This window comes from Rhinoraja longicauda, chromosome 25, assembly GCF_053455715.1.
Source record: "Rhinoraja longicauda isolate Sanriku21f chromosome 25, sRhiLon1.1, whole genome shotgun sequence".
Classification (NCBI taxonomy): Eukaryota; Metazoa; Chordata; class Chondrichthyes; order Rajiformes; family Arhynchobatidae; genus Rhinoraja; species Rhinoraja longicauda.
Window position 1 is genome coordinate 6,251,806 of NC_135977.1, and position 26,794 is coordinate 6,278,599.

A 26,794-nucleotide genomic window follows, 5' to 3' on the forward strand; every position below is an offset into this window, starting at 1 on the left:
GTACCGTACATCTGGCGGTTGCCATGAACGACGCGGCCCGCGCCCCGGCAAACGGTCGCGATTAGCAAATATTGGGGATAAAACTAAAGATCGCCGCAGGACGGAGCTCCCTTTCATCGCCGAGCGGCCGCGTCCACGTCCAGCGTTCTGGTACGGTACTTGTCTTTGCCAAGCGGCGGGAGGCTCTCGCACGGGGTTGCCCCGGGTGATGGGGCCTGGTGGCCTGGCGCCGCCTCCCTCGCCCCTCACCATCACCTCCCTCACTCACCCTACTCACCTCCCTCCCATCTCCCTCACTCACCCCCTCATCTCCATTCCTCACCCCCTCAATCCCTCGCCTCCCTCATCGACCCCTCATCTCTCCCTCACCCCCTCAATCCCTCCCCCATCACCCCCTCACCTCCATCACTCACCCTCTCACCTCCCTCACTCCCCTTATCACCCTCACTCACTAACCTCCTCACTAACCTCCCTCACTCACACCCCTTATTCACCCCCCTCGCCTCCCTCATCTCCCTCACCTTCCTCGCCCCCATCAATCCCTCACCTCCCTCCACCACTCATTCCATCCCCCCTCACTCCCCACTCCATTCCTTCCCACTCACTCACTCCATTTCTCCCTCACCCACTTCTCCCCTCATCCCCTCTATTCCTCACCTCCCTCAGTTCCCTTGTCACCCTTCCTCATCTCCCTCAATCCCTTGATCACTCAATCCATTCCTCCACACTCACTCATTCGCTCCCCACTCATTCCCCACTCCCTCCCCACTCTTCTCTCACTCCCCCCCATTTCTCCCTCACTCCCTCTCCATTTCTCCCTCACTCCTCTCCATTCCTCTCTCACTCCCCACTTACATGCACATTTCCCGCTTCTCACAATAAGGGGAGAGCAGGACACAGGGAATTGAAGATACAGGGATGTGGACCAAAACGCAAAGTGAACGAATGAATGAATGAATGAATGAATGAATGAATGAATACTTTTATTGACCAAGTATGCAGATACAAGGAATGTGCCTTGGTGCTCCGCTCACAAATGACAACACAAACATACAGTTAACAATTAAGAATAAAGCATAACCACATCAAAACAATAAGGGTACAACATTACGGTCTAAACATGTGGGTGAAAATAAACCAGAGCAAAAAAGAGACTACAGACTTTGGTTATTGAGTAGATCTATCACTCGTGGAAAAAAAGCTGTTTTCATGTCTGGCTGTGGCTGCTTTGTGGAACTCAGCAGGTCAGGCAGCATCTGGGGAGGGGACAGACAGGCAACATAGACCAACGCACATTGAAGAAGGGTCTCAACCCGAAACGTCACCCATTCCTTCTCTCCTGAGATGCTGCCTGACCCGCTGAATTACTCCAGCATTTTGTGATACCAACGCAGATTGAAGTGCCTAGATGTCAGGCTGTGCGACACTTAAGATTCTAACATCTGCAGTCTCCTGTATCTCTATTGGAGTAACTCAGTACACCAGGCAACCTTGGTGGGAGGAATTGTTGACACTACGGTCACTCTACCCCAAAACATTGACAATTACTTCCTTCCCCAACACCCTCTGCACCCCCTTCCCCATCCCCGACGCTGCTTAACCCATTTAATTCCTCCAGCCGTTTTTAGTGCAAGTTTTGGAGGCACGGTAGGGTTAATGCAGTGCATTAACTGCATCAATGTATGCCAATAGCCTTACGGATTGTAATCATTCAAAATTAATAACCTCAGTTTGCTCTCCTGTGGTTTGAAGCCTGTAACTGTATTTCAACAGTGCGAGAAAACATGCATTACAATTTCGCACAATAATTACCCTGGAATCTGGGGAGAAATAGGACAACTGTTAACCATTTCGGTAATTAACTTTTGATACAACTAACACACGAATAAAGCAAGTTCTTCAAGGCTAGTGAATTGACCTATATTTAGATAACATCTTTACCAATTCAGATAATTTTTACAATTACTGATAATGATGGAAAATTGGCCAAGCAGTGGGTCACTGAAGGCAGATATCAATACTCTTGTTGGAATGACTGACTTACTGCCCCAATCTAGCATAATTGTTTTGTATATTAATATTGGTCTCATTGACTAGACTGTAACAGGGAAGAAAGAGCCAGGGCCACATGAATGCTTATTGTTTAGTTATCCTTGCTTGAAATGAATTTTTGCAATCTTCACTAAGGGAAGAACTGAACTCTGTTATGAATTTTATAATATAAATAATTTCCTCAACACAATCTTTCTCAACACAATCACATCAAGAAATTTGAGCACAGACACAAAATGCTGGAGTAACTCGGCGGGCAAGCAGCCTCTCTGGATAGGATTCCTTCCATCCAGAGATTAAGTCAAGTCAAGTCAAGTTTATTTGTCACATACATGTGCAGTGAAATGAAAGTGGCAATGCCTGCGGATTGTGCACAAAAAGAATTACAGTTACAGCATATAAATAAAAGTTAATACAGAGAAGACAAAATTTAGTCCCTGGAGTTATAAAAGTTAACAGTCCTGATGGCCTGTGGGAAGAAACTCCGTCTCATCCACTCCGTTTTCACAGCGTGACAGCGGAGGCGCTTGCCTGACTGTAGCATCAGGAACAGTCCGTTGCTGGGGTGGCAGGGGTCCCTCATAATCTTGCTTGCTCTCGATCTACACCTCCTGATGTATAGGTCCTGCAGGGGAGCGAGCATAGTTCCCTTGGTGCGTTCTGCCGAACGCACTACTCTCTGCAAGGCCTTCCTGTCCTGGGCAGAGCTGTTCCCAAACCAGACTGTAATGTTGCCGGACAGGATGCTCTCTACAGCCCCAGAGTAGAAGCAATGAAGGATCCTCAGAGACACTCTGAATTTCCTCAGCTGTCTAAGGTGGTAAAGGTCGCTGCTTTGCCTGGCAATGTGCGTTGCCCATGTCAGATCCTCTTTGATGTGGACTCCCAAGTATTTGAAACTGCTCACCCTATCCACAGTAGACCCATTTAGCTCCAGTGGCGTGTACGTCCTTGGATGTTGAGCCCTTCTAAAGTCCACAATCAGCTCCTTAGTTTTTTTGACATTCAAGAGGAGGCTATTGTCCTGACACCAGAGTGCCAGATCAGCCACCTCCTCCTGGTAATGCTGTCTTTCCTGCTGTTACTCCAGCATTTTGTGTCTATCTTCGGTGTAAACCAGCATCTGCAGTTCCTTCCTACACAAGACATTTGAGCATGTTATCAAAGGCTTTTGTCACATATGATTTCGGAGTTGGTGTTTGTATGACAAGTAAGAGTATAATGAAAATTCAGATCTGCAGCATGCATTTTGTGATACCATGCATTTTATTAATGTCACCTGGCTGCTAACTTTGGTTTGATTCCAGACATGGCTTTGCCCACAATCCCTTCTAGATGGAGCACCAGGAATCGAGTGCTGGAACAACAAATCGTTCGTCAGCGGGATCAGGAGGAACGTATTCGCATGCAGTGGGAACTCCATCGTCAGTACTTCAAAACACACGACGTGCGGAGCAATAAACAGGCGCAGTGGAGCTCTAGACAATCTTACCAGCAAAGGTAGAAACCACAAGTCATGGGATTTGCATTAAGAAGTAAACAATGATTGAGATCCTGGTGTTTTAGCCATTTTTGAGTTGGGAGTGACAAAGAATCTTCTTTAGAAAGATTTAAATATCCTGTAATAGGTGGTGGATCTATATTGCAGAAAGAAGGAACTGCAGATTCTGGTTTACAAAAAAAAGATACAAAGTGCTAGAGTAACTCAGCGGGGTCAGGCAGCATCCCTAGTGTGTCGAATAGAAGCAGCTATTGGTGATCGTTGGATGGCGCAAACTTGGTAGGCCGAAGGGCCTGTTTCCTCGCTGTATCTCTTAACCAAAGTGACCTAAACTTAACTAAAGTAAAATAAACACAGATCAAATCCATCTCATATCTAATCTGTATACTCTTGTGTCAGATTGGATGGTGTAGTTACCCAATCACAGTGATTATATTAAAGTGGGATAACCTAGAACTAGTGTGAATGGGCGATCGATGATCAGAAGTGATAGTAACAGAATTAGGCCATTCAAGTCTACTCCGCCATTCAATCATGGCTGATCCATCTCTCCCTCCTAATCCCATTCTCCTGCCTTCTCCACATAACCTGACACCCATACTGATCAACGAAGATCGGCATGGAATCAGTGGGCCGATGGGCCTGTTATCCCCGCTTATCTCTAAACTAAACTAAATATAATACTAGACAACATATTAGCATATGTTGTACATTTTTGTTTTTAAACTGATTGACAATGAGTTAGCATGAGCTAAGCAGCTTTATTTTATGTGACCTGCAAATATGACTTAATCTTAAATGTGAAAACAATCTTAATTCCCTGCTTATCTTTTACATTACAAAAACAACATTTGACATCTTCAAGATTAGAGCCATTTTCTTTCATGGTGCTTATAGAATGTGTATCGAGTTTAGCAATTCAGTTAAATTAATAAGAGCTTTGGGATTATATTTATTTCAAAAGAATAACATTTCTGACTATGATTAAGAGACATTAAGGCACACCATTCTTCATTGGCAGTATGTCGGCATACCACAGAAATCGCCAGCAAGAGGAAAAATTGCAAAGCCTGGAGCAACGACGGCAAAAGCTGCAAAGTTTACTGCAAGAAGAACAAGACCTCTTTGAAGCACAGCTCCGTGATCTAAAGATGGATGCAGCCTGTTTTGTACAGGAAGCAAAAGAGAAGACTGAGGAAATGAAATCGGCACGTGAAGAACGTAGGAAGAAGGTAGAAACTAGATTTACTGTAAAAACGGGTTAGGGATTCTGAATAGCCTTGTTTTGATTCTAACAGAAACTTCTCAGGTCCATGGTGAGAAACAATTAATGTTTCGTTCAGGACTCGTTGTCACTGTTTTTCCTTCCACAGATGCTGCCTGACCCACTGTGTGTTTCTGCATTTTCTACTTTTGTTTCAGATTTCTGGCATCTGCAATTTTTTTTAAGGCACGGGTCTCTGCCAGTTAAGCTAGTGTTAGTCCATTGGGAACGAGTGCATTGCAGTTGTACTGGCATTTGCATGTAATGCACAGGGCAGAATTAGCCATTTTATGGACTGCTGCTGGAAAATGTAGTGTGTGTGTGTACATTGGGAGTTGATGACATTCACTGTCAAGGTCTAAGTATCAAGGAATACAAGTGGCAGTGCACTGCTGCATGGTGATTTGGGATGAGTTACAGGCTGTAATCTAATCAATGCGTTAAAGAAGAAGAATGGATACCTGAGTGGGTTACTGATTGTAATGTAATCAGTGCATTTAAGTGCATTATATATAAATGCTCAATGTTGGGAGTGAGTTACAGGCTGAAATCTGATATAAGATCTGTGCCTATCTGAGAACCCCAACAGAACACCAGAACTTTACTTAGCAAAGTGTAGAACAAAGCAAATACATTCCAAGAAGCTTTATAGGAGTGGTAGCAGAAATATACAATGTGTTATGCGCTATAATTCAATAAGGGGGAAAAACTCTCACATGATAAGTAGTTGCAGGAGAATTCACATTATGGTTGGAATAATTACCTTTTAAAAAAAGGGTTTCTTCCCTTATAAAGACTGACACACTCGTTCCAGGAGAACCAAGACAGTAAGAACCAACATTTCTCTATTTAACACAGGAAGTGTATTTGTTTTTGATCACCTTTGCTAAATCACAAACCCACAAATTGAACAAATGTATATTTTGAATGCCTGGTGTTTCACTCATGAGTGCTCAGAAAATGAGAAAACAGGCAGTCACTTTTCTTTTTGGTAATATATCAAGAAATTTAAGGCCCTGTGTGTCAGCATGATATCCATTCAAAAAAAGATTGCTGGTGAAATGTGGCCAGAAATTCTATATAGCTGATGTTCACATGTCAACAGAAGTTGCATGGTAACAACTAAGGTGGTGAATAAAGCTGAACCTTTCTCTTCCAAGTTCAGGTAGGGGCACAGTAATAAACTGGAGCTCTCCTACTTTTAACCTGACTGAGATTAATTGAACACAACAGCAAAGGTTTAGAACTGAACGATATCAAAATATCACATTGTGTGGCAGGTTCACTTTCTAAACTATCAGAGGAACTGTAAAGTGTAAATCCTTCATCTTTAATGTGCACCTGATAATTATTTGATTCCTGTGATTATGGTGCTTCTAGCATTGTGAATGGAAATTTTCATACTTTGCTTTCTTTGGATGAAGTAGCATTTTGTTGTTAGAAAATTTCAGATTTGAAAATGTCAAATTTTACTATTGAGGGACTACTTAACTCAGCCTAAACATTTCTACAATTCTTCTCAGATCGCTGAAGAGCTGTTGCAGGAACACTGGAGGAAGAACAATATCGAACTGCGTCAGGTGAGTAAAGAGGTCATCTCAAAAACAGGGGGAGAAAGACACAAAGTGCAGGAGTAACTCTTCTTCAGACCCGACTCGAAATATCATCGATCCACGTTCCTCGGAGATGCACTTTGTGTTTTTTTTTTGGTGCAACAGCATCTTGCATCATCAAAAACAGGAGAAATTGGTCTGAGGTGTTTGTTCCTGTTTTCGCTTCATGTCACTCTCTGGAAGGCCTGATGGTCAGCAGTCTCAAGCTGAATAAAGTACATTGAGTCTATGCTGAGTAGAAGCAAATAGAGATTTTTCAAAAATACAAGTGATAGCAAACTAATTCTATAGCTTAAATGTTCGTTCATAGTTCAGAGCTCTGCAGCGTGAAACAAATTAAATTTTGGTCTTTATCTGAGAAATGGGATCTAGTTGTGAGGCGAATCTGGCAAAAATAGTTAAGCGGATGTAAATAGGGAGACTCCAGGCTTGGATTCAAGTGTGGCATGGAGGATAGACGTTGTTCCCTTTTCAGAGTTATTCCCCCCTGACCCCCCCCACTCTACCATTTAAGTCCAGGCTCAAAACCTATTTCTACTCCCTAGCATTTTGAGGCCCTCTGAGGGGAGTGCTGTAAACTGTTTATGTATGTGTTATCATATCATATCATATCATATATATACAGCCGGAAACAGGCCTTTTCGGCCCACCAAGTCCGTGCCGCCCAGCGATCCCCGTACATTAACACTATCCTACACCCACTAGGGACAATTTTTACATTTTACCCAGCCAATTAACCTACATACCTGTACGTTGTTAGGTTTGTGTACCATTGTATGTTCTTTTTTTAGTACCTGCACTGATGTACAGCACTTTGGTCAACGTGGGTTCTTTTTAAATGTGCTATACAAATAAAATTGACTTGACTTGACCATTGAAGGTTTCCCCTTTCCGACTGGAGGCATTCACATTGGATTATGGCACGCTTCCACTTGCATCTCTGAAATCTCATCCAAGTTACTTATATTAATTTTCCCATTGATGCCTTTTTTTTAAAAACCCACAATATTATATGAGATACAGTTTCTTAGGAATGCAACAATCGCATTACAGTAGAACTACCTGCATATCACTGAAGAAAAATATGTCTGATGAATTATTCCGGCAAAACCTATTTTTCAGAATACAACCTAGGTTGGCATATGATCTTGTTAGAATTAGGTCCACAAATGATAGTCTTTGGTGCCCTCTTCACAATGGAATTCCTTTTAAAATTATAACAGTATTCTGAATTTAAGGTTTGTTAAGATGAAAATAAAATTCAAGACATATTTATCTTGCCTTCTGCTTTCCTGATGACATATATGATATAGTGAAATGTTAGTGATTAGTTAATTTTAAATTTGCCATTTATTTTGAACACAGGTCCAGTCAGATTTGCACACGACACACGTGACAAACAGCTGGCATTCACAGGTTACAGAAAAACGACAGGTAAACAACATTTTAGTATTTGATATTGTCAATCCTCTGAACCAAAAAAACAAGTGATGCAGACTCAAATTGTGGTTCAAATTGGGGTCTGATTATAAGTTTCTTAGAGCCTTATCTTGGATATTTTATGTGGGTGCAGGATTGCTAATTCATTCCAAATAGCAATCTAAATATCCTTGTTTTATGGCCAATGCTGCCCCAAATTTAACCTTGTGTTAATAATATTCCCTTCTCATACCAGGTGTATCTTCTACACACAATTCTTCAACCTTTTTCACAAGGCAGATAAGATAAACTATTGTGTAGGGAGGAACTGTAGATGCTAGTTTAAACGAAAGACAGACACAAAATGCTGGAGTAACTCAGCAGGTCAGGCTGCATCTCTGGAGAAAAGGAATAGGTGACGTTTCGGGTCGAGGCCCTTCTTCAGAAGCATTTCCTTTTCTCCAGAGATGCTGCCTGACCTGCTGAGTTACACCAGCATTTTGTGTCTGTTCTAAGATAAACTCTTGCTGAGCGTAGACCAGATGTGAATGATTAAATTATATAACCACATGAACATACAATGCAATGGTAATAATGCCATTTACCATATCGATTTTTGAATTAGTATAAGTTTTTATCTCATACAAAATAAGAAAAACACTCTCATACATCAGTGATTTTCCTTTTTTGACCGATAATACAAATGACTTGTTATCTACTAAATTACATCCACTTGTATTGGATCTGTCTGTTTCGTAGCTTTTTCCATCACAGAAATAAATCCTAAGGGTGAAAAAGTGTGATGTTATTTGTTTCCTTGGGGAAATTGGGGCCTGGCTAATCTTCATTGTATGGGTTAGCTAGAAGTGCTGCTAAACAAACCAGCCCCCCTTTATTTCAAACCTGTTTCATATGAAATGAAGTGGAAGGGACGTTCCAATTTCATGTAGGTGATTATTTATTGAGTGCTCCTGACATTAGAAATCGTTCCTATCTCTCTGGGCAAACAGTATCAATGTATGCTTTAATATATTATCCATGAAGCACGAAGAATGTGTCTTTCACCTTAAAAACCATTGGGAATTCATTTTGTTTTCAAAACTGGCACATGGAAGGTTGTTTTTTTGTTGTTCCCAAATAATTTCTCTGGAATCATTATCAAAACAAAAGTTCTAAATTGGTAACACTTGTATTAAAAAAATAACACATTAATCTCCCAAGGCACATACTACTGTAAAGAAATTTAGACTTGATGATTGGGTACATCAGTATGAATGGGTTGTAGATTTTGCTGTGAAATCTGAAAGGCCAGGATGCCCCTTACATTTCTTCTCTGAAAGAAGATTCCCACCCAGAAGGACACCTTCCCTCCCCTGTATGTAAGAGGTTCTTGTTTTCATTCTTTTCAAATCTGTTTCTCCTTCCTCCGCCCCACCTACATTCTGGAAGATCTAGGGTCAGGCTTGTGGCCTAAACAACCCTGGCAGCAGTGGTGCTGATTACTGTTTGAAATTATGTTAAATCATATGGTCATAAGTGATAGGAGCAGAATTAAGCCATTCAGCCCATCAAGTCTACTCTGCTATTCAATCATGGCTGATCTATCTCTCCCTCCTAACCCCATTCTCCTGCCTTCTCCCCATTACCTCTGACACCTGTACTAATCCGTATGGGATCCGTACAAACCCGTACTAAATGGTTCGTTACGATGCATAAATGATGGATCAATATGACATGATTTTGCCCATTGTGGTAGAGGGCTGATATTGAGAGCTCTGCATTTTAAGCAAGATACTATTGAAGCAATATCAGTTCCAAAAACCCACTACCTCTAGCTATCCCATCTGAAATTGGGTCCCATCTGAAATTGGGACTGTGAGTGCAAATTGGCCTCTCGCTTTACAGTTCTTGTTCCTGGTAATCTGATTTAAAGCTACCAGATGAGTAAAACTGTGCCATTACCCTGACCATAATCGGGCATTAATGTGCATCAATCGTGTGGGAGAGCAAATGGTGACTACAAAATTAGTTTAATAGGTCGACTTTACTTAAGACCTTGAATGACATTTTTGATATCTTCACGACATTCCCGTTATCATGTATCTGTACATTGTGAATGGCTCAATTGTAATCACGTATTGTTTTTCCGCTGACTGGTTAGCAGGAAATTAAAGCATTTCACTGTACCTCGGTACACGCGCCATAAACTAAACTCAAACTGAAACTCATCTAACTGTTCTGCTGGGCAATACAAGGGAAAGACAGAATTTTGAGGTTGGTTCCAAAACAGAAACAACTCGCATTTTAGCCCGTTTTGCTTTTCCATTTCCTTTAGCAAGAAGAGGCAGAGTCAGTAGAGAAGAAAAGAATGGAGAATGACTACGAAATTGCACGAAGGCTGGCCATGGAACGCATAAAGCAGGAAGAGGAGAGGAGAAAGCAGGAAGACATAAAGCAGGCAGAAATTCTGCTCAAGCAAATGGAAGAACTGCGTTTACGGGAAGTTGAGGTAAGAACCAAATTGCTTAGGGCTATCTGTAATGAAGTGATCATACCAACGCTGTAATACAACACATGGCTTTTAATGCAACACTTACATCACAGGAGGTGCAGTACATTCCAGCTCCGAGCTGCTGCTAGCATGCAATAGCCCATCTACACTATCTGAATTTTATTTATTCATTTTTCAGGGCTTTGGGTAGCCGGTAAGGCTAGCATTTTTTATTCATCCCTAAATTAGCTTTGAAAATGTGTTGGTGAGCCACCTTCTTGGACAGTCACATCCTTTTGGTGAGGATACTCTTCCATGCTTTTGGGTAGAGGGTTCTAGGATTGTGAAGAAGCAGCAAAAATGTTCTTTTCTCAGACGTACTTTCAGCATTATCTTTGAATTTAGATTTCCAGCAACTACTGCCTAGTATATCTCAGTATTCCAGCATTGTTTTTCTGTCTGCTGTCCTCATACATCTTCTATTTACATCTCCTCCATATACAGTAGATCATTTGCAATTCACAAACACTCATGGTTCTCTTGCAGCTGGCAGCACCACTATTTGCTTCCATTTTTCTCAGTCCTCATCCTTCCACATTCCCATTTTTTTTCTCTCCAGCTTTTCCCATTGTTTGTGAATTAAAATATATTATTTATTGGACTTTCAATCAGAACTTGCTACCAACGTGGAACATTAAATACTCTCAGTCTGAAGAAGGGTCTCGACCCGAACCATCACCTATTCGTTTTCTCCAGAGATGCTGCCTGTCCCGCTGAGTTACTCCATCATTTTGTGTCTATCTTCGGCGTAAACCAGCATCTGCAGTTCCTTCGTACACATTAAATGTCGGCACGGTGGCGCAGCGGTAGAGTTGCTGCCTTACAGCGAATGCAGCGCCGGAGACCCAGGTTCGATCCTGACTACGGGCGCCGTCTGTATGGAGTTTGTACGTTCACCCCGTGACCTGCGTGGGTTTTCTCCGAGATCTTCGGTTTCCTCGCACATTCCAAAGACGTGCAGGTATGTAGGTTAATTGGCTGGGCAAATGTAAAAATTGTCCCTAGTGGGTGTAGGATAGTGTTCGTGTGCGGGGATCGCTGGGCGGCGCGGACCCGGTGGGCCGAAGGGCCTGTTTCTGCGCTGTATCTCTAAATCTAAATCAAATACTTTTATCTCTCCACATATGCGTTCCAACGCTGAATATTTGCAGCAATGTGTTTTTTTCTTCAGATTTCCAGTTTTTGCAGTTATTTTTTGCTAATCCCAGCACTTTTGGGGAAATTTAAATAGCCTGCTGCTCTTGGTTGCTACCTGGTGACCACTTCTAGAAAGTGTGCATGCCTGGATTTTATTTTTTGGATGGTGTCTATGATGTCTCGTGTGGTGAAATAATCTTCCAGCATTGACAATCAATCTTTTACATAAAGAAAAGATACTTTTAAAAAGTATTGAAGGTTGGTAGTGTCTGAGAAAACCTGATGCAGTAATAATTTATAACATCGGTAAACATGAGAATTTTTTTATTAACCATAGATCATCTCTGGTTATCTCTCCCAGTGTGAACGAACTGAAAGATTTACCGTGTTTGCCTGTTCTAAATTTTATTTTGGTAGCATAATGTCACTGGCTTAGGGCTGTTCTTTCTAGCCCTGTTGCATGTGATCACTCCTTGGCATGTCAAGGGAGCTTTTTGCGAGTTGTTTCATTTTATGTAAAAAGGTCGTTGTTCAACAACTGTTTACCTTCACCGTGGGCATTTTCAGTGAGCGTTTGTGTAGTTCTGATTTAGCACTGGGTCTGTTTGCTATCCTTAGGCAAAGAAACTTAAGATCGAACAGGAGAAATTATTGAAACAGCAATGGGAGTTAGAGGAGCTGGAAGAGCAAAGGAAACAGTTAGAACAGCGTCGAAAGAAATCGGAGTTGGGGTAAGTATTGAACCAATATTATAGCCCATTTTAGTTACCTTTTGGAGATACTTCCTGGTAATGTTTAAAGATCTGTTATTCATCTTCAATCTCTTTAAAATAGTTTGATTTCTTCCAAACCTGAAAGGTTGGTGATTTATCTGACCCTGAGTTTTCTTTAACACTTTTTCCTGTTTCTTATAAAGCCTGAACTGAGAAAATCTGATCTGTTCTTTCCTCTGCCCAATAATTAAGACACAAGAAACTGCAGTTGCTGGAATCTTGAGCAAAAAAAAACAAAGCGCTGGAGGAATTCAGTAAGTTAGGCAGTGTATCTGTGGAAAAATGGACTAAAGAAGAGTCCCAAACGGAAACACCATCTGTCCATTCCCTCTACAGATGATGCCTGCCCGCTGAGTTCCTCCAGCCTTTTGGGGTTTTTTTGCGCAATAATTAATTTAGTTGTGCCTTCCCCCACTCTCTTAGCAAACTTCAAATTTCTTGTCATGTTTATACAGTATTCACTATCTTAATCTTTTGTCACTACACTTGGGTTTATTCTGTGTTCGTATGCACCTTTGGGAACTTGTTTTGTGTTACTCAGTTGCAGCACAATCTTGTCACCTTGTCAAATGATTCATGAAATGATGAAACAGCCATTGTAAAACAAAAATATATAATTGAGAGAGCAATGGAAGCTGTTTGGACCTAGAACCATGACTCGAGGAGATCTTGCAGTGAAGAAGCAACAGTTGACATTCAGTCTGTTTAAGGGCGCCGACCCGTAATGTTACCTATCCATTCCCCTCACGGATGCTGTCTGACCTATTGAGTTGCTCCAGCATTTCGTGTTTTTCTGTAGTGTTTTCCAGGCTGAGACGACTGACCTCCACTAATCACCTGTGTGTAAACTGGAACTTAAGCCGGTGGAGGTCAGTTCTCTTAGCCTGAAAATCGCATCGCCTTCAGTTGTATCATATTGTGCATTGAGTTCTGCTTGCATACAAAATTAAAGTCCTTTCTGACCTAATCCCGACACATGATCAGTGCTGGCTACAGTCACGTTATCAGACATGGAAGGAATTGCCGATTCTCTAGTCTAGATTAGTTTAGAGATAGAGTGCAGAAACAGGTCCTTCGGCCCACCGAGTCCGCGCCAACCAGCGATCCCCGCTCACTAACACTATCCTACACACATGAGGGATAATTTACAATTTTACCAAGCCAATCAGCCTACAAACCTGTACGTCTTTGGAGTGTGGTGGGAGACAGGAACCCCCAGAGAAAACCCACAAAGGTTATGGGGAGAAAGTTCAAACTCTGTACAGACAGCACCCGTAGTCAGGATGGAACCCGGGTCTCGGATGCTGTAAGGCAGCAAATCTACCGCTACGCCACCATGCCGAGGCTGCTTCTCTGGCTCGGGACTCCGTCAGTTCTGAGTGGTCTTTTCTGAGAGCGGTTCTCTTGGATTGCAATTTGGTGGAATGATTTATATTTGCTGTTTGCCAGCTCCCAGCCTCAGTCCCTTTTATGTTCCCTTCCGGTGGAAAAAAAACACTCTCTCTGCAGAGACATCTAGACTGCCACCCAGCATTAAAATCAAAGGGGAATTATGTTTTAAAAATAAATATTTGTTAGCCTGGACCAACTTGACCAAACCAAAAAGACTTGTAATTTTGTTCAAAAGTGACTTGAGCTGAATCTGATAAGTAGTCTGGTCCCATCGGGCTAGGTTCAAGTTGTTAACCGTTAATCCACTCTATTAAGTCAAGTCAAGTCAATTTTATTTGTATAGCACATTTAAAAACAACCCACGTTGACCAAAGTGCTGTACATCTGATTAGGTTCCAATGGAAAAAAAAAGAAACATACAGTAGCACGCAAACAGTTCACAGCGCCTCCTCAATGAGCCTCAAACGCTAGGGAGTAGAAATAGGTTTTGAGCCTGGACTTAAAGGAGTCGATGGAGGGGGCAGTTCTGATGGGGAGAGGGATGCTGTTCCACAGTCTAGGAGCTGCAACCGCAAAAGCGCGGTCACCCCTGAGCTTAAGCCTAGACCGCGGGATAGTGAGTAGCCCCAAGTCGGCCGACCTGAGGGACCTGGAGTTAGAGAGGGGGGTTAGAAGATTTTTGATGTAGGGGGGGGAGTGTCCATTTAGGGCTTTATACGTGAATAGGAGAATGTCAAAACCCTCTGAGTGAAAATATTCTCCTCCTCTCTATCCGAAACTGCCTATTATCTCAATCTGTGCCTTTGGACTCTTGACACAATTACTGAGCATGACCTCTTTGCATCTAATCTGTCCAGCACTTTAAAAATTGGCTGTTTTAACATAAAAACAATACAGTACAGAAACAGGCCCTTCAGCCCACAATTGCTGCGCCGACCATGATGTCATGTTAAACTAATCTCCGCTGCCTACATGTGACCAATATCCCTCCATTCCCTGCATTGCCATGTGCCTATCTAAAAGCCTCTTAAATGCAACTATCATGTCTACTTACACCACCACCCCTGGTAGTTTCAAGCATCCACCACTCTGTGTAAACAAACAATTTGCCTTGCACATCTCCTTTAAACGTTCCCCCTCTGACCTTAAAGCTACAGTGTTTGACATTTTAATCCCGGGATAAAGGTTCTGTCTGTCTACCCTATCTAATCCAAATGAAGCTTAACCAAAACTTTATAAAGCTACGACATGACTTCCTGACTTTTAGATTCAATGCCCTGACCTATAAAGGAAAGCATACTGCATTCCTTCTTTACCACTCCTATCTACTTCTGCTACCACTTTCAAGTAGCTATGGACCCCAAGATCCCTCTGCACATCAATGCTGTTAAGGGTTCTGCCATTACTTGTATACTTTGCATTCAGTGAAAGATCTCCTCTCATTCTTCTGAACTCCTGAGAATACAGCATTAGTCAAGTCAATCTCTTCTCATTTGGCAAACCATCCATCCCATTCATTAGCCAATCTTATGAATCTTCCCTGCACTCCCTCTGTGACAAGTAGATCCATGGATAAGGTGTCCAAATTGTACACCATTCCAGCTGTGATCTCACCAAGGGCCTTGTGCCATTGTGATTAGACTTCCTTACTTTTGTAATTGATTCCGCTGCACTATACTTCTGCTAGGTCTATATTGCCAGTGCCAGTCCCAGCTGTTATCAGACAACTACCGCAACCATAGAGCAGTCCTGAACTACTATCTATCTCATCGTGGACCCTCGGGCTATCTTTGATCGTGGAGAGGCTGTTTTCTTCTTGGTCTCCTTTTTAGCTTTTCTGAATGAATCCACACTTTCTCTAGAAACAACTTCCACATGCTAACTAGTGAAGTGTGAAAACGCACACCTCCAGATTCAGGGACAATTTCTTCCCAGCTGTTATCAGACAACTACCGCAACCATAGAGCAGTCCTGAACTACTATCTATCTCATCGTGGACCCTCGGGCTATCTTTGATCGGACTTTACTGGCTTTACCTTGCACTAAACAGCCCGCAGAAGGCAGTGGAGGCCAATTCTCTGAATGCATTCAAGAGAGAGTTAGATAGAGCTCTTAAGGATAGCGGAGTCAGGGGGTATGGGGAGAAGGCAGGAACGGGGTGCTGATTGAGAATGATCAGCCATGATCACATTGAATGGCGGTGCTGGCTCGAAGGGCCGAATGGCCTCCTCCTGCACCTATTGTCTATTGTCTATTGTCTATAAACGCGATTCCCTTATCATGTATCTGTACACTGCAAACGGCTCAATTGTAACCATGTGCTGTCTTTCCGCTGGCTGGTTAGTATGCAACAAAAGCTTTTCACTGTACCTCGGTACACGTGACAATAAACTAAACTGAAAACTGGAAAACTTTGTTCACCTTTACAGCCGGATACTGAACCGCCAATACAAGACTCAGATGAGGAGGCGCGCTCAGCAGATTCAGGAAGAGTTGGTAATAGCTCCTCTTACACTATTTATAACATTTCATGAGCAATCTTGTACCAATAGATCAGTCTTGAATATGATGACTTCTTAAAGCTTGTCACAAAAGGTGAGAGAAATAAATGAAGGTTGCAAAGTAAAGACATCACTTTATTTCAGCAACTTGAGGAAATGTATACTGCAAATTCAGGAAGTGCTGTGAGTTATACAGAACCTTATGGCTTAAAGTTAAGTAAAAATAGATTATATTAAGAGCAAGCACAGCAGCCCAGTGGTAGAGTTGCTTCCTTACCGTGCCAGAGACCTGGGTTTGACCCTGACCATGGGCGCCGTCTGTACGGAGTTTGCACGTTCTCCCCGTGACTGTGTGGGTTTTCTCCAGGTACTCTAGTTTCCTCTCACAGTCGAAAGACATGCAGGCTTGTAGGTTAATTGGCTTCTGTAAATTGTCCCTAGTGTGTAGGATAGAACTAGTGTACAGCTGATTGCTGGTCAACTTGGACTCACTGGGCCAAAGGACTTATTTTCATGCTGCATCTCTAAAATTACGAAATAGTTAATCATTCAGTTATCCAACCTCAAAAATACCTTGATAAAACGTTAGGTAATTTGGTAACAGTGTGATTTGACTCATTTTGTTTCTTATGTTGTGGGTGTAGTTTATCTTTTTCCATTGACTTCTAATGTATCTTGAATGAGAATGGCCAGGAGGTGAATCTGTCAGCTCTTGTAACTGGTTACATGCCTATGGGACTGTTCTTATCAGTTACAACGTACTGATAGCTCATCGATATGGCTGTCATAGACACCTTATCCGAGGAATTTATAGGTGCAGATCTTCAATCTACAAAATAATGGAGTTCAGGTATATTGTGGTACATGGGGGAAAAGCTGATTTGTGTAAAAACTGGTGCATATAGGTCAGCTTCAGATCATCTAGAACAACGACTATTCAAATGGCAATTGTAATCCATGCCTGTTTTACTGACATACAGTAAAAATAGTTCAGACAACTGAGTGGAGGAACAGTCTGCACACTTTTGCAGTCTGACATAGCAGAGGGAATAATTACTATTAATTTCAAAATGCTGCATATATTTATTGCTGGGCAATGAGTTAAAATGTACTGTAGTACTGTCGAGTGTTTCTATTGTAAAGATAAGAAAATTGCAATGAGAATTTTTTTTGCAATCAAACTCTGTATTGGCTGTGCATTTTTTTGGGTACATTATTTGGACCCTTTGCTGACTTTGCTTTCAGTGCTATTTTTGAATTGCCTGACTTTTTATTTTGAACCGTTTTTAATTCACAGGAGATGGATCGCCAACTTCTTGCATCGCTCATCGAAAAAGACGAGGTGGACCAGAAACTGCAGTCGGCAAGGCGAGAACGGGCCATAGCTGACGCAAACTGGATGAAGAAAGTCATCGAGGAGCAGCTCCAGTTGGAGAGGGAGCGAGAGGCAGAGGTGGACACCATATTCAGGTCTGTCCATCATCACTTTACAGACGATGCTTCTATTATTTGGCCAGCAATGTCACATGGTGCAAACAGCCTCAAAGTGCCAGAGACCAGGGTTGGATCCTAACCTCGGGTGCAATCTGTGTGGAGTTTGCACGTTCTCCCTAGGACCACGTGGGTTTCCCCCGGGTGCTCCGATTTCCTCCTTCCAAACATGTTTTGTTTTTTGTAGGTTAATTAACACTCTAAATTGCCCTTACTTTGCAGGGAGTGGATGAGCAAGTGGGATAACAAAACCAGTGTGAACGGGTTATCGATGGTCGGCGTGGACTCGGTAGGCCGAAGGGTCTGTTTCCATGCAGTATCTTTAAAGCTGGGTTCCTGGGTTTATGGTGGGGTTAACTTTGAAATTCTGCCCTCAACTAGGTTTTGAATGCCAGCACTTTGCAGTAATCAGTGTGCAGTAGTTCATTGCGTCTTGGAATGCCATTGCAATTTGAAGCTATAGGATGCATCATGAATGCACAATTTTTTTTTTTTTTAATGTGTTCTGTTTCCAGGGAGGAGGCCCAACGTATGTGGCAGAAACGAGAGGAGGAGTGGGAGAGAGAGAGACAAGCACGAATGCGCTTAATGCAAGAGGTAAGAAAGTAATTTTCCTCCCTCGATTTATCCAATTTTTAACGATTTTAATGTTGTTGAGTATGCAGATATTGTATCTTAGAATAATTTCTCTCAGCCTCTCAACACTCCATCAACAAAGAATGTTCAGGGTCTTAGCTATTTTTAAAATTAAATATTGGCTTCTCGACAATTATTGTTCTAATGCTGACTGGCCTTTTGTTGATGCTTTGAAACAAAATGATGTAACATGAATGGACACCTTTAATTTCCCGCTAATATTCCCTGTAGTTCTGTCTCAGAAAAGGAGTAAGATAGCAGGTATTACCCAAAGAGAGCATAAGTGAAAAGAATTTGAGGAATAACCCATAGTTTATGGATTAAATTTGGAAGACTAAACTCGAAAGAATCCTTTACCTGCTCAGCACAGTTTATCGTAATTGTTTTGGGGAATCAGTAGACTGGTTAGCACGCAACAAAAGCATTTCACTGTTCCTGACAATAAACTAAACTGATCTAAAACTAAACTGTTTTAGATCAGTCTGAAGAAGGGTCTCGACCCGAAACGTCACCCATTCTTTCTCTCCCGAGATGCTGCCTGACCTGCTGAGTTACTCCAGCATTTTGTGAATCAATACCTTCGATTTGTACCAGCATCTGCAGTTATTTTCTTATAAAACTAAACTAGAAGCAGTATTTAACGTGACGTCCGTTTGTCAGGTCCTTGTGGGCCGACAGCAGCAAATACTGGAGAGAATCGAGATGAATCGGCGCGCTCAGGAGGAATCTGTGCAGCTTCGGGAGATGCTGATCCAGGAGTTGGAGGAAGAGAAGGTGACAACAAAGCGCATGAAAGATGAAGAGGAAGAAGAAAAAACGGCCCGCAAGCAGGAGCTGGAAGCTCAGGTTTGTTGAAATACGGACAATGAAGTACAAGAAGGTGAAGCAGGTACTACAACAACATTTAAAAGCTACTTGGGCAGGTTCATGGATAGGAAAGGTTTAGAGGGATATGGGCTAAATGCAGGCATATGGGGCTATCTTAGACATGGCATCTTGGTCGAGTTGGGCCAAAGGGCCTGTTTACGTGCTGTATGACTGTATTAATCACCTCATTTACCTTGGAAATGCACAGTGAGTACAGAAACATTGTACATTCTTGATTCTTGGGAGGCAAAGTGGCGCAGGTGGTGGAGCTAGCACCTTGCGATGCCACAGACCTGGGTTTGATCCTTTCCTCAGGTACTGTCTATATGGACTTTGCACGTTCTCTCTGTGATTGCGTGGGTCTCCTCCGGGTGCTCCGGCTTCCTCCCGTATTTGCCCCCCCCCCTCAAAAGACATGTTTGTAGGTTAACTGGCCTCTATAAAGTTGCCCCCAATGTGTAGGGAGTGGGTTAACATAGAACTGGAGTGAACGGGTGATCGATGGTCGGCGTGGACTCAGTGGGCAGAAGGGTACTGTTTCCATGCTGTATCTCTAAATTACACTGTGGCAATGCACATTGATTATTTCTTGCTCCCAAAGATCGTGAACAGCTAGATAGCAAATGTTCCTCCAAAGGATCGTCATGCTATCAATAATATTAGCTAACTTTGGACAATGGAAAAATAGCAAATGGTGTAGAGGGTTGTGGTGATTCATGAGAGTTAACCTGAGGATACAATGGGTGATTGGGAGGGTGAATGGCATGTCTGTTATAAAGGGGGTTGACATCTTGCTGGGAATTGGAGAAATCTGTGCAGTTTTGATTCTAGGAATGTGGCAGTTGTCCTTTGTGGAGAGTGTGACCACAATAGCCTTTAGTATTCTAGTGTAAAATACCGAAAGATGATTTCATCGAGATGTGCAAGATTCTGAGAGGGATTGATGAATAGGTAATAAGAGCTGTTTCCCCAGCCAGAGAATCTATAGTTAGACCTGGATTTTTATTGAGGTTAGAGAAGGTGCGTGTGAACCTCTGTCTCACCTGGAAGGATTGCTGGGATCCCTGCATCTGGTGTTCCCAATGTGGCTTCCTGTACATCGGCGAAACCAAGTGTAGACTCGGCGAAGGTTTCGCTGAACACTTGCGGTTGGTCCGCCAAGGCCAACTGTATCTCCCGGTTACTGACCACTTTAATTCCCCTTCCCATTCCCACACTGACGTTTCTGTTCTGGGACCCCTCCTTTGCCAAAGTGAGGCCACACATGAACTGGAGGTTGGACAGACATGGATTGTTTTCTCTGGAATGCCAGAAGTTGAGGGGAGACCTGATAGAAGTATATAAAATTATGAGAGGCAAAAAGAGGGTAAACATTCAGAACCATTTCCCCAGGAGTGGGAATATCAAAGGCAAGAGGAAATTGCTTTAGGGTGAGAGGGGCAAAGTTTAAAGGAAATTTGCAGAGCATTGTTCATAATGTGGCTGCTGGATTCAGCTTACCAGGGGTAGCGGTGGAGGGAGATAAGGTAGAAGCATTTAAAAGACTTGGATAGGCACCAGGATATGCAGGGAATGGTGGGATATGGATCACGTGCAGGTAGACGGGAGTAGATTATCTTGGCAACAAAGCCAATGTGTTGGATAACATGGGCTGATAAATCCTAGCATTATTTTTTATTCTTTCTGAATGAAGGTTGAGGAACGGAGGAGGAAGGCGTTGGAAGAGTTGGAACGGCACCAGAAGGAGGAAAACGAGGAGAGGCTGGCAGAGAGGCAGCAAGAAGAGATGCTTCAACGTGAGGCTGAGCGGATGAGGCAGCAAGGATACGAGCCCAAGGTAAATGAACACCTTGAACCTGGGTGCCTGTAATGGCTGTGCTAGGAAATAACGTGTCTCTGAATCTCTGGAATAGCTGACACTCAGTATAAATATTGTAATACTTGTTTTTGTTTCATTTTTATTTCCTAGACTTGGCATCGGCCACGAATAGCCTGGACATAACAAGAAACTAGGAACTACAAAAGTACTTGTCAAGTGTGAGTCTTCTCTTGGAACGAATTGACTGGTACAAATGCCCTCGTTGACCTCATGACAAAGCAAAGAGAGTCAAGCCTTTACTCCCTTTTTGTCTTGGTTGTTGTAACCAAACTTTGATGAAAAAATGTCAACGTGTAAAATCAGGAAATTTAGGCTGAAGTTCACTGAACTTGATTTCAGTCATAGCCATAAAGTGTGGGAACAGGCCCTTCAACTCTGCTCGTCCATGCTGACCTTGATGACCATCTACATTAGTCCCATTTGCCTGGGTTTGATCCATATATCCCTCTAAATCTCTCCTATCATTTACCTGTCCAAATGTCCCTCAAATGTTGTTATAATACGTGCCTCAACCACTTCCACTGGCGTCCATACACCAACCACCCGCTGTGTGGAAACAGCTGTACCTCAGGTTCCTATTAAATCTATCCACTCTCACCTTAAACCTATGTCTCCTTGCTCTTGATTCCCCCATCCTGGGAAAAAGACTATGTGCATTCCCCCTATCTATACACGACCTTTTACATCTCTACAATGTCATTTCTCAGTCTCCTATAGTCTGGAAGGATGGCACCTACTTCTCTAAATTGCTGGCTTGTGGCGAGTACATGATTCTTCATAGAGTTATAGAGTGATACAGTGTGGAAACAGGCCCTTCGGCCCAACCTTCCCACATCGACCAACATGTCCTAGCTACACTAGTCTCACCTGCCAGCATTTGGTCCATATCCCTCCAAACCTGTCCTATCCATGCACCTGTCTGTTTCTTAAACTGCTTCACAGGCCCCAAACAATTTTCATTGCTAGGAAGAGGCTTTAAGTGTCATCCTTGAATCTGTTCCTCAGCCTGACTGAGTTTGAAATGGAATAAAATGTAATTAAAAAGGAACTGTAGATGCTAGTTTATTCCAAAGATAGACATCAAATGTTGGAGTAACAGCGGGCAGAATCTCTGGAGAAAATGGATGGGTGAGATTTTGGATCGGTACCCTCCTTCAGACCTATCCATTTTCTCCAGAGATGCTGCCTGACCCGCTAAATTACTCCAGCATTTTGTGTCTATCTTTGAGTTTGGAATGGAGTTTGTTTCGGGAATGTGGTGTCAGGCCTGAGAGCAATGTGGCTCCAAATGGAGCCAACGATTCTGTAACGTAGAAGTTTTATGAACATCTGTTTAGTTATACAAGGACAAACAAGAATGGTATGTAAACAACGCGATCAGTTGAACGACTCGAAGGCAGGGAGAAGTAAGGGTCCCTGATTTCATGGAGTAACTCAGCAGGTCAGGCAGCATCTCTGGAGAACATGGATAGGTGATGTTTCAGGTCGGGACCCTTCGGCTGAAGAAAGGTTCTGACCCGAAACGTCACCTATCCAGAGATGCTGCCTGACCCGCTGAGTTACTCCAGCACTTTGTTTCTTTTTACTTTTGGTGCTTCTGTGAAGATAAAAGGAGTTGGGAAAGGAGAACGGAATTCTCTCTGGCAGGCTTTAATGGCATACCTAGTCAGATGTAAAACAAAATGGGCCATTGGGCATGTGGAATTGTGCACGAGTGGTTGCATGATGCAAAATACAGCATGAGAGAAGCTAACACCTTGTGTGTAAACATCTTAAAAAACATTACCAAACATTAAAATACGTTTTGTATAACGTGCTCCAACCCTTTTGTTTGCATCGCTGAGTTTCTGATGTTTTTAAGAGCAGCTTAATGAAATCGATTTTTGTTTTCCCTGCAGAAGTGGATCATTTAACAGAATATTCAGCCCAACCATTGAAGGTTTGGTGATTGGTAGAAGTGAGATTCATCCTGGGTGAAATCTGGTCCATATCATTCAATAGGTTAAAAGACATGCCATGTTCTGGCTGCCAGTAGTGAGGAGTTGGATAAATCAACCCTCCTTCTGACCATGTTCTCGTTTTACTTTGCTACATTCAGTTATTTTGATGGCCAAATATTGGAAAAATCAAATCTACAACTGAATTGAGTAGCAATCGCTCACTTTCAGCATGGAAGTTGGCTCTGGAGGCCCAGAGAGGAACCAAATCCCCAGTGAAGCCCACAGTTTAGATTTAAAATAGACACAAAATGCTGGACTAACTCAACGGGACAGGCAACTTCTCTGGAGAGAAGGAATGGGTGATGTTTCGACCCGAAATGTCACCCATTCCTTCTCTCCAGAGATGCTGCCTGTCCAGCTGAGTTACTCCAGCATTCTGTGTCCATCTTTGGTGTGAACCAGCAACTGTAGTTCCTTCCTACAGTTTAGATTTAAAATTTGGATTGTAGCAGGGTAACTTTTAAACAGCACTAAATTGGATCGGATTTATTTAACGTCCTGCAGTTATTTTAGTGGATCGTGTCAATAAAGCCGGCCAACTTTGGCCATTTGGTTTGGATTATCTTGTTGAACGATGCATTGTTAAAGGGATTTAAAATCAATCACTGACCTATATTTTGAGTCCAAATGCAGATTGGGAGGGGATTAAGTTGAGACTAACATCTTTGTAAAATACAGAGTGTCTTAGCTCTATGTACATAGCAATAGGTGTCTAATATTATTTTTTTTGTCTAATATTCATAAATTTCTATCTTTCCAGCTGGATCTGTCAGCTAATTTAAGTGTGAAAGCTATCTCTATTTAATTATCAGCAACCGGTATTCACAGATGCTTCACTAATGCAAGGCTGCAACTATTAAATTTTCAGGCCATTGAGGCCTCTGATGACACTTCTGGCATATCTGTCCAAGTGATTGATTGGTATTCCTCATGGCTCTGATATCCAGCTTGAGTAGCCAGTGTCTCTTGTTTTTAGGCTGAATAAGTATTGATGGTTGCAGTATAACGTTTGGCCTGTTAATGTAAAGAAAGCCTTCTAGGCTCTAGATTAAGCCTTTCTACAGCCTGATGCTTTGATCTAGGAGGTAATAATCATGAAATATGATAATCAATTTTGCATAAATAAAATATCTTGTATCAGATTGTGCAATGGTTATTTTTGGCTAAATGTTAACGTGTAATATCACATCCCTCATACCATGCTGACTCTTTGTCAGGTTACGACCAGGTTAACAGCAGAACCATGCCCATTGTGATTGTAGACATGGGCACCTTGCCACGCTATTTGACTACTGATAACATTGAAGTAAAATCTGATCTTGGTCTTCATTGACTTTCATGACAGATTTTCAGCCATTTGAAATAGGGATTTTCACCCTAAATGTTCAGTTCTAGGGCAGCACAGTGAAGCAGCTGGTAGAGCTGCTGCCTCTCAGTGCCAGAGTCTTGGGTTTGATCTTGACCTGTAAGTGTTGTAAGTGTGGAATTTGCATGTTCTCTCTGTAACCACATGGGTTTTCTCTGGGTGCTCCAGTTTCCTCCAACATCCCAAAGGCGTGCAAGTTTGTCAGTTAATTGGCCTCTATAAAATTGCCTCTGGTTTATAAGGAGTTGATGCAAAAGTGGGATAATATAGAATTTGTGTGGACAGGCAGTCGATGGTTGGACTCGGTGGGCCAAAGGGCCTATTTCCATGCATGTGTTTCACTCAATTCAGCCAATCAGTCAATTCTTTCTAATTCAGAGATGCTGTGGCTAATTTTACCTGCTGGAAACTGTACAGAGCGAGCAGCCGCTGGACTTTTCATCGCTGGTGCGGCTCGGCCGCGGGACTTTTCATCGCTGGTGTGGCTTGGCCGCTGGACTTAACATCGCCCGGTGCGGCTTGGCCGCGGGGCCTTCCATCGCCCGGTGCGGCTCGGCCGCGGGACTTAACTGCGCAAGGCTCGGTCGCGGGGCCTTCCATCGCCCGGTCGGCCGCGAGACGTTTCAGCGCCCGGTGCGGCTCGGCCGCGGGGACTTCCATCCCCTTGCGGGGACTGTGCGGGTCGGTCGGGGACGAGCTGTCTGTCCGTGGGCGTGGGGAAGAGTGGAAGTTTTGTTGCCTCCATCACAGTGAGGGGGTGTTTGGAGTCACTGTGATGGACGTTTGTGTTGGGGTTATATGTCTTGTGTTCTTTTTTGTGTATGACTGCTATGTAGTTTCGTTCGGTACCTTGGTACCGAATGACAAATAAAGCTCTGTTGAACTGAACTGTTGAACCAAGGGTGTCAAAAGTTACGGGGAGAAGGCAGGAGAATGAGATGCGAAAATAGAGCAGCCATGAATGAATGGCAGAACAGACTCGATGGGTCAAGTGGCCTAATTCTGCTCCTATGTCTTAGAATCTTATGATCAAACATGGTCATTGCTGTCCATAAGAATTGATACAAAAGCTGTACTTTACATACAGCCCTTAATGTAGCAAAATCTTTGATGTTTCACATGCTCCCATTAGAGTATATGCCAAGCTGGAGCAGTAGACTTTAAAAAGCAAAAGGGCATAAGTCCAGAGGCAATTTCACACTTAGTACTGAAAAGGTTGAAGATCTATCAGATGTTGGAACAGATTAGAACTATCAGAAACCATAAGATGAGGGATACAAGAGATATGCTGTCTGATCCAACACTTTGTGTCTTTCTTTGCAAACCAGCACTTGCAGTTCCTTGTATCCACCAATGAACAAGTATTGTCCACCCTCAGCAGTGCTCTTTCAGTCGACCAGAGGATGATTGTGACCCTGGAATTTTCTCTTCCATAAAAGAGGGGTTGTGATGGGTAAAGAACAATAATACGTTTCAAAGGTCTTTTATTGTCACGTGTACCAATTAAGGTACAGTGATATTTGAATCACCATACAGCCGTACTAAATGAGAGTTGCATAAGAGTTAACATAAACATCCACCACAGCGGATTCCCCACATTCCTCACTGTGATGGAAGGCAGTAAGTCCAATCTTCTTCCCTCTTTATTCTCCCACGGTCAGGGCGATCTAAGCTCCTGTGTCAGGCCGGTTGACGCTCCTGCGGCTTGGAGCTCCCGATGTCGGTCCCTTGGTTAGGGTCCACAGGCTCCCGCGATTAGAGCTCCAAGGTCGATCCCCGACAAGGATCGCGAGCTCCACGATGGTAAGTCCCGTAGGCTCCCACAGTTGGAACTCCCAAATCTATCTCCAGCAAGAGGCCGCCAGCTTGTCGAAATTAGGCCACAGTGCGAACGGAGATACGATACGGATTTTTTTTTTTGCATTTCCTTCGAGGTAAGAGATTAAAAAGGTTTTCCCAAACCACCCCCTCCCCCCATATAAAACAAGCTAAAAAAACTCTAAAACATACATTTAACATATACTATTAAAACAACAAAGAAGGGACAGACTGTTGGCGAGACAGCCATTGCTGGCGCCACCCGGAGGCTCTTTTATGTTGCAGGATAAACACAATTTAGACTTGTTTCTTGCCTTCTGTTGTATCCTCTTTTGGGAATCCTTCCTCTCCTTCTTGGCTTCTACTTAGATTCACATCCAGCAATCAATTGGCAGTTTCATTTTCTGTTTTCTAGATAATCCCTTCCATTAATCTAGGTTATCTCGTGAAATTCTGCCCAAGAGAGCAATTGAGCTCAATTACCAACAGAGACAAAGTTTCCAACATTACGTGTTAGAAGTAGAAGAGTTTAAA

The 26,794-nt window shown here is 42.8% G+C and overlaps 1 protein-coding gene across 3 annotated transcripts; it reads left to right on the forward strand.

Moving 5' to 3' along the window:
• On the forward strand, positions 1–25,284 carry tchp (trichoplein, keratin filament binding). 3 transcript variants are annotated; one of them, XM_078421365.1, is made up of 14 exons: positions 1–150; positions 3,360–3,552; positions 4,575–4,785; positions 6,341–6,397; positions 7,796–7,864; positions 10,185–10,358; positions 12,156–12,268; positions 16,132–16,198; positions 17,501–17,673; positions 18,210–18,291; positions 18,991–19,176; positions 20,891–21,034; positions 21,167–21,234; positions 24,821–25,284. In XM_078421365.1, exons 2-13 carry the CDS (start codon positions 3,362–3,364, stop codon positions 21,197–21,199), a joined length of 1,500 nt encoding a protein of 499 aa, XP_078277491.1. In that variant the 5' UTR covers positions 1–150; positions 3,360–3,361; the 3' UTR covers positions 21,200–21,234; positions 24,821–25,284. The 3 variants fall into 3 exon arrangements, with proteins under 3 accessions (XP_078277491.1, XP_078277490.1, XP_078277492.1); XM_078421364.1 differs by having other exon boundaries at positions 21,167–25,284; XM_078421366.1 differs by having other exon boundaries at positions 3,388–3,552; positions 21,167–25,284.
• The last annotated feature ends 1,510 nt before the right edge of the window (positions 25,285–26,794 follow it).

Excerpts from the sequence above, each read along its gene's own strand:
- tchp (XM_078421364.1), top strand. The coding sequence starts at position 3,362 with ATGGCTTTGCCCACAATCCCTTCTAGATGGAGCACCAGGAATCGAGTG. Across the intron at positions 3,553-4,574 it reads AGACAATCTTACCAGCAAAG|TATGTCGGCATACCACAGAA; the intron begins GTAGAAACCACA and ends CTTCATTGGCAG. Across the intron at positions 18,292-18,990 it reads GAATGCGCTTAATGCAAGAG|GTCCTTGTGGGCCGACAGCA; the intron begins GTAAGAAAGTAA and ends TCCGTTTGTCAG.